At 56.5% G+C, this 8,497-nt stretch overlaps 1 protein-coding gene across 1 annotated transcript; it reads right to left on the bottom strand.

Annotated features, from left to right (window-relative positions):
* Positions 1–2,502: 2,502 nt before the first annotated feature.
* Positions 2,503–7,850, bottom strand: UTP11 (UTP11 small subunit processome component). The gene is made up of 8 exons (XM_084274296.1): positions 7,710–7,850; positions 7,548–7,609; positions 6,078–6,180; positions 5,716–5,829; positions 5,341–5,434; positions 4,956–5,086; positions 3,290–3,400; positions 2,503–2,755 (listed from the first exon to the last, which is right to left on the bottom strand). Exons 1-8 carry the CDS (start codon positions 7,770–7,772, stop codon positions 2,672–2,674), a joined length of 762 nt encoding a protein of 253 aa, XP_084130422.1. The 5' UTR covers positions 7,773–7,850; the 3' UTR covers positions 2,503–2,671.
* Between the last annotated feature and the right edge of the window lie 647 nt (positions 7,851–8,497).

Consider the following 8,497-nt stretch of genomic DNA (forward strand, 5'->3'; position numbering starts at 1 on the left):
AGGGAAAATCAAGATGAGTTCTCTCTTCATGCAGGCAGCCTGTTCCCAGCCACCTGTGCTGCTTGGAGCCAGGTCTCAGCTCCAAAGGACAGTGTTGGTGTTACCTGCCTGGATGTAACCCTGAGATGCAACGCTGGGTGTTGGGCTGATAAACGCCCTTTGTTTGGTTCTGCTCTTGCAGGGCTGTGGGTGTGAGTCAGTGCTGTGTGCTGAGGGGGAAGGTTGGTGATCAGCACCCACCGAATCTGTGAGGAAAACGTGTTTGTGCACCAGAGCTGGCACCTCCTGCCAGTCACTGTGGCTGTGAGGGGATACACCACCCCACAGCCCCTGGATCTGTGGTCAGGGTCCAGCCAGGGGTCTGCTCGATGTAGCACCACAGTGCACTGGGTTCTCTTTAAGACCTTCATGGTTTGCCAGGGAGCAGGAACTGGAACAGGAATCGCTCTTTCTCCTCACATCCCGAGCAGCGAACGAGAAACTCAGCCCTTTGCTGAGAGCTCGCAGCTCCTGGCTGCCAGCAGATGGATGGGAACCATCCCCAGGAGCACTCGACCTGTCGTTTCCCATGGGGAGAGCGCTGCCTCCTGCTCTCCCCAGCATCCCGCTGCTGTAGCGGGAAGGGATGGCTCTCTTCCAGGGATTAGGTCACTGGCGCCCATCGCGATGCTGGACCAGCAGTGGGGTCGGAGGCACAGCAGGCATTTGGAGCGTCGGGCTAATGAGCTGTTGGGGTTGTTCCTTTCCAGCTCCTGCCAGACAGCGATTCCCTCTGTCTCTGCTGTTCTTTCCTGTCCTTTTCAGTAACTCTCTCCGGGCTGGTAAAGTTAATCGGGGATAAGGATCAAATATTTATCTGTTTAAGCCTTAATCTAAAAGAGATTTCCCTTCACAGGCGCCCAGGCAGCGTAGGGGGGACCTTGATGTGCATTTTAAAAGCACCTAGAAGGTCCCTAAATAGCGGCGAACTCGACAGTTCCCTGGACACCCAGCCTGCTTCCCGGGTGTCCCTGAAAACCGCCGACCTCAGCCGCCGACCCGCGGAACGCCGCTGATCGCATCTTCAGGTCAGTCACAGCCGTCCCGACAAACGCCGCCTGGATGCGGCTCCGGAGCCTTGAGGACCAGCGCGGAGGGAGGGAAGGAGGGGGATGCTGGGAGGGATGCTGGGATGCTCCTGCCGTTATCCCGCCGCGCCGCGCGGTCCCGTCCCGAGCCGGCAGCGGCGGGGAGCGGAGCTGGGTCTCACCGGAGAAGCGCTCGGGGCAGCGCCGGCAGAATCGCTTCTCCGGGGAAAGGAGGATGCGCAAGCGGGGCGGGGGGAGCCGGGCTGGGGGGAACCGGGAACCGGGGCCCCGCTCCCGCCCCCGCCGCGGGGAGCTGCTGCCCTCTGCCGGCCGGGCCGGGGGCACCGGGACTCTCTCGGCCGGTTCCAGCCGCGCGTTATCGGAAGGAGAAGCTGCTCCCCCCACGGGTGTGTTTAACTCCCCTCCCGGCGGGCCCACGGCTTCTGTGGCGCCGGTAACGTTACCGACCGCACAGAGCCCCTGCCCTGCCCTGCTGCCGTTACCGAGTCCGTGCACCAGCAGCACCAGTGCCTGATGCTCTGTTTCAGCAGGCAGAGGAGCCACGCTCCACCCAGGAGACCCCCAGGAACACTCCTGAAGAGCCTGAGAAGAGCATCGTCTCCCTTTTTCCACCCTCTTGCATGGGCATGTGCCGACTGCTGGCAGACACGGCGGGAGTGGGAGAGATAAGAGCAGGAATGTCGACGCCCAGGCACCCTCACAGCGTGCCCAGACTGCTCCAGGACACCCCAGGATGTGTTCTGGCTGAAACCCCCTTCCAGCACTGCGAGAGGACAGGCTCCTGTCCCGCGGGTGGGTTCTGAATCGTCTCTCCCTGGATGTTTCAGCATCACCCTGTTCAAACCTGGGAGGCAACACTGGGAACTCTGTGTGGCAGGGGCACTACCCCAGGAGGAGAGAGAGGAAGCACAACCAGCTCCTCAGCCATGGAAACTATTCAGAAAGGGCTGGTTTTTCTTCCTTTCAGCACACTGGAAGACACAATTCCCCCCCACCAGTGCCATTCCAACGGAGCTTGGCTAATACAGTGCTGGAATTTAGCAACGTGCCCTCAGCAATGAGCCCTCAGCAATGCCTTTCAACACTCCCATTTTGGAGCACAACACTCTTGTGTGGATAAAGAACACCTCCCACATCCCTCTTCAATTTCCCCAGTGATCAGAAAGAGTAATTCAACTTTAACCTGCTTGGGGAGGGGAAAAAACCCCACCCTCTAAAAGCTGCCCTGAAATTTCTCAGTGCTTGGGACAGGTCAGGCTGCAGAGCTGAATGGAACGATCCTGGAGCAGCTTTTATCCACACTCTGTGTGCAACCCATCTCCTGGCCTCCTGATTCCAACCTTGACTTTTAAAAGATTGTTTATAGTGGGTATTACTGGGACGTTCAGCACCTCCTGTGGCTTCCCACTCCAAATACCAAGAGAACAAACTCTGATTTATTAATCAAACACTGAGATGGATTTATGGCTACCACAGGCCCACAGTAACCTGTGCTAACAAAGTGCCAGGCTGCAGTGAAAACCCAGCTGACAGAGTGTGCCAGTCCTGCTTCCCAAGGAGAGCCCATAAGGCCATGGGATGGGTTAACGCTTCCGCTGAAACTTGAACTTGTAAATAGCTGGCCCGTTCTTTGTCTCCTTCTTCACCTTTACCTTGTGAGTTTTGTCCTGGAAGAAAGAGGAAGGAAAAAAAAAAGAAGTTATACCCTCATATAAATAAGAAAATCCCTGTCTGGGACTGACAAAGTGTTAGTGAAAAGTAGTCTCTTCCCCCTCTTCAGGTGGGAATTACAGTTCCAGCTGCTCTTCCCACCTTTGGGGTGTCGGGCACAATCTGTTTTGTTCACAAGAGAGTTTTCTGGTTGTTGGGATTCTTAAGATCTAAAGAAGTGGCTCCTCACTTCTGCTACTTGAAGTACTTGGTTAGTCCTTGAGAGGTGTCAGGAGTGTGGTGGAGAAGGCTCCAGAGCACCATTTCAAAGTGGAGCCTTTGTCCTTGCCAGCACAGCAAGAGTTGGACTAGCAGACAGGATTCCCCAGCCCTGGCACAGCTGAAATGCTTCATCTCCTTGCTCTGCCCACACTACCAGAGCGTTACTCTCAGGAGTTAGCTGGAAGGGTCAGTATAAAACCTGAGCAAAGAAACACAGACTGAAGGACTTTAAGAAGGCAGATTCAAGGAGCCAGACTGGAACCCCTCACCAGAAGATCTTTGCGTGTCTGGATTTTCTGAGCAACAACAAACATGGCCTTTTCCCTCTCGATGCGCTGCTTCAGGAGGTCATACTGATTCTTCCTTTGCTGGGCTAATTTCTGGAGGGGAAAGAAAAAGAAGCATTTTTAAGACAGAGGAAGATGATGCTGTGATCTGTAACTGACCCCATTCTGCTTGGACCTCACAAGCCTTTTTCAATACAGATTTTCAATTCATATTAAAGATGCTGCTTCAGATCTGTGGCTAGATTCCAGAGAACTGTTTTATCATGATTCTCACACTACAGGTCTTCTAGTTAGGACTTAATTCTCTGTGCTTCCTTTGCTCTCCTAAATCCAAATGTAAGAGCCTCAAAGCTCTTCTAGCCCAGTGTAGATGCTGCAGAACCCTGTTCAGTACGTGGCTGGAGCTTCATTTTTCTACATCCTCAGAGTTTCAATGCTGAGTGGAAGGTAGCATTTCGCTCCCTGATGAAAACCCAGTTTATCCAAAGGGAAAGAGAAAGGTAATAATTAAGAAAAAACCAGAGACCAATCCCTGGAGCACTCAGAAACTGCACAGAGGCATCCCAAAATGCAACTTGTTTGGTCACGCTGATGCACTGAGAGCGGGTGGCTTTCCCAGCACAAGAAATGGTATTACTCCAGGTGTGACTGAAGTAATTAAATTAAGGAGAACAGATCCCAACATGCTTAAAGTGACTCAGACATTTAGAGGAGAGAACCTGTCAGCCTACAACTCGTCTGACTGCTTTGCTGCCAAGCCGAGCTGAGAAAGCTGGCAAGAAGGGGACCACAGGGTGTTTGTTATCTGACATCTGAGTCAGGAAACAACAGGCTACAAATTTACCAGTCGGCAGCTTTAGACAACTTTCTTTTGCTTTCCACACCCCAGCTCAGGCTCAGAAGGCTGCACAGTGTATCTAAGCTGATTAGGTGGTACTTAGAGCCTTAAAGGTGAGTGTAGCTACTTTCAGGACTTGAGCACTGTGATATTAAAACATCAGAATCACAGTTGATTGCATAAGCAATTAATCCTGAAGGGTCATTACATGGGCTAAATAAGGAAAGCCAGGAGGTCAGACCAAGCCTGCATGGCCTTAAGAAGAAAAAAGGGGGAGGGAAATGCTGAATCTCAAACCACTCAAACCCAGACCCAACTGAAAACATCCCCAGAGATCAGAAACCCACAGCAGATGGACCCATGTTGGAATAAGCTTCTTCACATCCCTACTCAGGGGCGTGAGGGTTTCTGGAGAGGCACAAGGGGAGACTTAGCAGTGTCTGTTGCAAAAATCACACTTAAAAACTGCAGCAATCTCATGAGAAGGCAGTCCCACAGGTGCACGCTGTGTAATGGAGAAGAGATCTATTGATTTTTGCCAAGGAAACTGCCTAATAGGAATGGTATAGATCTGGGCTAGACATTGTAACTCTTGATTTATAATCCATGGGTTGATTGGGACACAAGTTCTTAGTGCTGGTCCAGGAGATGATCTGACTGCAGGCTCCAGGCACCTGATCTCATCCCCTACAGCCCTGGTGTCACCAAGAAATATGCTAAAACAAGAGAGCTTCATTCTCCAGCACAACACTCCAGTGAACCCCTTATTACAGAGAAGGTGTAAAGCTGTAGTACAGCCAGAGGCAGCACCTTTAAGTGGGCAGGTTCAGTGGCTCCTTTCAGCGTCTCCTTCTGCAGCGTTGCGATGGTTGGGCGGTTGTACACTCTGTCTACGAGCTCTGGCACAGTGTCCAGGTGAGCTGCAAGGTCAAACTCCTGGACTGCCAAGAAAAAGAAGCTTAGGATTAAATTCCCAGGGAGGGAGTTCTTGAACTAAAGCTCAGCAAACCTCCTGAACACACAGTGTAAGTCCAGGCAGTGGTGGAAGCCCCAGCAATGCAGCTGCTGTGGGACTGAAACACCAGGGGTTTCTATGCTCGCTTGTTATGCTTACAGAAAGCCCCACACCCTTCTGACCAGCCTACAATACACCACTGCAAAACAAGCCTTCTGGCAAAGCCTATTTGAATCTCACCTTCTTTCTTGGTATCCAAAAAGAACAAGTGCTTGTTGGGATTCTTCCCCTCCACATCCAGCAGATGGAGTTCTGACTTCAGCCGCTCGATTTTCTGCAGGAAAGAGGAAAAACTTTGCCAACCATCCCTAACAAGGTAAATAACATCTCCCTGAAGGGGATTCCTGTTTGTTTCTCAAGCACCTGAACCCCAACTTTCTTTTTAATCTTTGAAAATGTATCTAGTCTGTGTTTATATCATGTTTCATAACCTCTTCAAGTCCAGGTTCAGGTTTCACTCCTCATTAACACAACAGCTGCCACCACCAACCAGCTGCAGCACAACAAACAATTCTGAGCTAACAGGAAAACAGCCAAACAACAGGGAGGTGTTACCTTGGCTTCTGCAACTCTCTTCATTTCCACGTATTTAATGTCCTGGGTCCTCATCAGCTTCATCTGTTCAGGGGTCACTTCATCCTTTGGCTGCTTTATTTTGTGAACTCCATCCTGAAACCAGAACGTGGCACTTACAGGCACCGTTTCAGCTGTAGCATGTTATGGGTCCAAGGAACAAAAGGAAAAGACCCAATTTTATCCTTTAGCCCTTGTTTTCTTCAAAGCCTTCCACAGGCACCAAACCAAGTCCACTAAATAGTTTACTAACTCAGAAATTTAAAGCAAAACAAGGTAGAAAAATGATGTCACTGAGAACAACAGATCATAACCCTGTGCAAAGGCAGTTTATGGAGTCTCACCTGCAGCTCTGAACGTATCATTTTGAAGTAGAACTCATCAGGATTCTTGTCCAGGGCTTTCTTTTGCAGTGCTCTGAGGGCATTCTGTTTCTTGTGATAGTCACTGGGGGGAAAAAACAAACAACCCAAACAATGTTTGGCTGTTTCCCCACACTCCCTGACAAGGCACAGAGTCCTCCCAAGTGTGGAGTCCTTCCAAGCAGTGCCCAGAGCCAGGGCTCCTCACGCAGAGCCAGGGTCACAGCACTCCAGCTGCAGTTTATTCCTCTGAGCTGGGAGCAGATGGTGTCCAACCAAGTGCTGGAGGAGCCCTGGAAACACATTCATGCCCTCCACAAAGCTTGAGAGCTGCTTTGGGCTTCTGGATCTTATTGGATTCACTGATGTGAGATGGGAAATAACCAACAGCAAGAAGGTGATTCAGAGAATCAATAGTTAAACACTGTTAGTGCAACTTAGTGTTGCTCAGACAGTGTACCCACAGTGTATGATTTAACAGGAACAGCCTGCACACAACAGAGGGACTCCAGTGTGAAGAAACCATCTAGTCAGGCCCAGTTCTGGGGTTTGGAGGCCGGACAGCTCAGCGTTCCACACCACACTGCCAGGAAGGCTACGAGCCCCTCCAGAAGATCCCTGCAGACCAGATAGCAGCAGGCCTGTGCCAGGGGGAGGAGACTGGTGATAAGGAACCCTGGGCACTGCTTCGAACCCAGCCCTTCCCGTGTCCATCCTGCCTTTGCGTGAGGAACACCCGGCCCTCGCTGACACGGGGTGCGAGGGAGGAGCCGCCCGCCCCCTGCCCCCTGCCCTGCAGTGCACACAGCAGCATTACAGCCCCCAGGGAGTCTGACGTCGGTTTCCCAGAGCCAAAGGGCTTCGTGAGGCACCTGCCCCGGGGGTGCTGACGTGCCCCGGGGGGCTGACCTGCCCCAGGGTCTGACCTGCCCCGGGGGGCTGACCTGCCCCGGGGATGCTGACCTGCCCCGGGGATGCTGACCTGCCCCGGGGATGCTGACCTGCCCGGGGGTGCTGACGTGCCCCGGGGTGCTGACGTGCCCCGGGGATGCTGACCTGCCCCGGGGGGCTGACCTGCCCCAGGGTGCTGACCTGCCCCAGGGTGCTGACCTGCCCCGGGGGTGCTGACCTGCCCCGGGGGGCTGACCTGCCCCGGGGGTGCTGACCTGCCCCGGGGATGCTGACCTGCCCCGGGGGTGCTGACCTGCCCCGGGGGGCTGACCTGCCCCGGGGGTGCTGACGTGCCCCGGGGGGCTGACCTGCCTCTGGGTGCTGACGTGCCCCGGGGTGCTGACGTGCCCCTGGGTGCTGACCTGCCCCTGGGTGCTGACCTGCCCCGGCTCCCGGGACGGCACCGCCCGCGCTGCAGCCACGACCCCCGGCCCGCGGCCATGCCCAAGGCAGCCCCCCCCCGCCCCGCTCGCCCCCGCCCCGCCCCGCGGCCCGGCTCACTTGGCGCGGAGCTTGTAGTCCTTCTTCTTCTCCAGCAGGCCCAGCTTCTTCCTGGCGGCGGGCTAGGAGGGGAAGCAGCGACCAGCGTGAGCGGCTACCGCGCCGAGGCCCGGCCCGGCCCTGCCCGCCCCGTCCAGCCCCGTCCCACCCCATGGTACCGACCTGGGCCCGCTCGCGGTGCGGGCGCTGCCCGGACTTGGCGGCTTTCCTGAAGGCGGCCGACATGGCGGCGGCTGGCGGCCCCCCGGCCCCCGCCTCGTGCTCCCGCTACCCCCGGCCCGGCCGTGGAACCGGCGCTGCGCGCAGCCCGGAAGGGGCGGGGCCGGGGCCTGGAGCGCCCGCGCGAGGCTCGCCGGGTGGCGGCGCCGTCTCCATGGCGACGGTTGGGCTGCGTCGCGTCGCGTCGCGTGTGTGTCTCTCCCCCCTGTCCCGCCGGCCAGTGTGGCCCCGCTAAGGGGAGGGGATATAAGGGGGTGGGGGGACTGGAGCGACCCCGCCGCCCCCGGGGTGGTTTTAACGGTCCGGCCGCAGTGCGGGGACTCGCGGCTGTGGCTCGGCGGCCGAACCCGCCCGGGGTCTCTCGGCCGTGCCCGGCGCGGGGGGCGGGGGGGGCTGAGGGCGGCCCCGCGTGTTGCAGCCGCGGGACTTGCTGCCGGCACCGGGGACAGAGCAGCCCTGAGGGACCCGGCGCTTCCAGGAGAGGGAGCCGCAGGGCAGGGGACGGGCCGGCCCTGGGCCGGCGGTGAGGACAGCACTGCGGGGCTGCCCGGCGCCAGGAGCCGGGACCGGGGCTTTTGGGCGGCAGTTGCCGTGCTGCTCCGCTGCCCGTTCGCCGGCAGCGCGGCCCGCCGGCTCTCCCGGAGCCGCCGCTCGCCCCGTCCCGGCGCCTGGCCGAGCTGAGTAGCGGGGAAGCGCGGGCAGGCTCCGCGGCACCGGGGCTCCGGGACGGG

Source organism: Gallinula chloropus (genome assembly GCF_964237585.1).
Source record: "Gallinula chloropus genome assembly, chromosome: 22".
In the NCBI taxonomy this organism is placed as follows: domain Eukaryota; kingdom Metazoa; phylum Chordata; class Aves; order Gruiformes; family Rallidae; genus Gallinula; species Gallinula chloropus.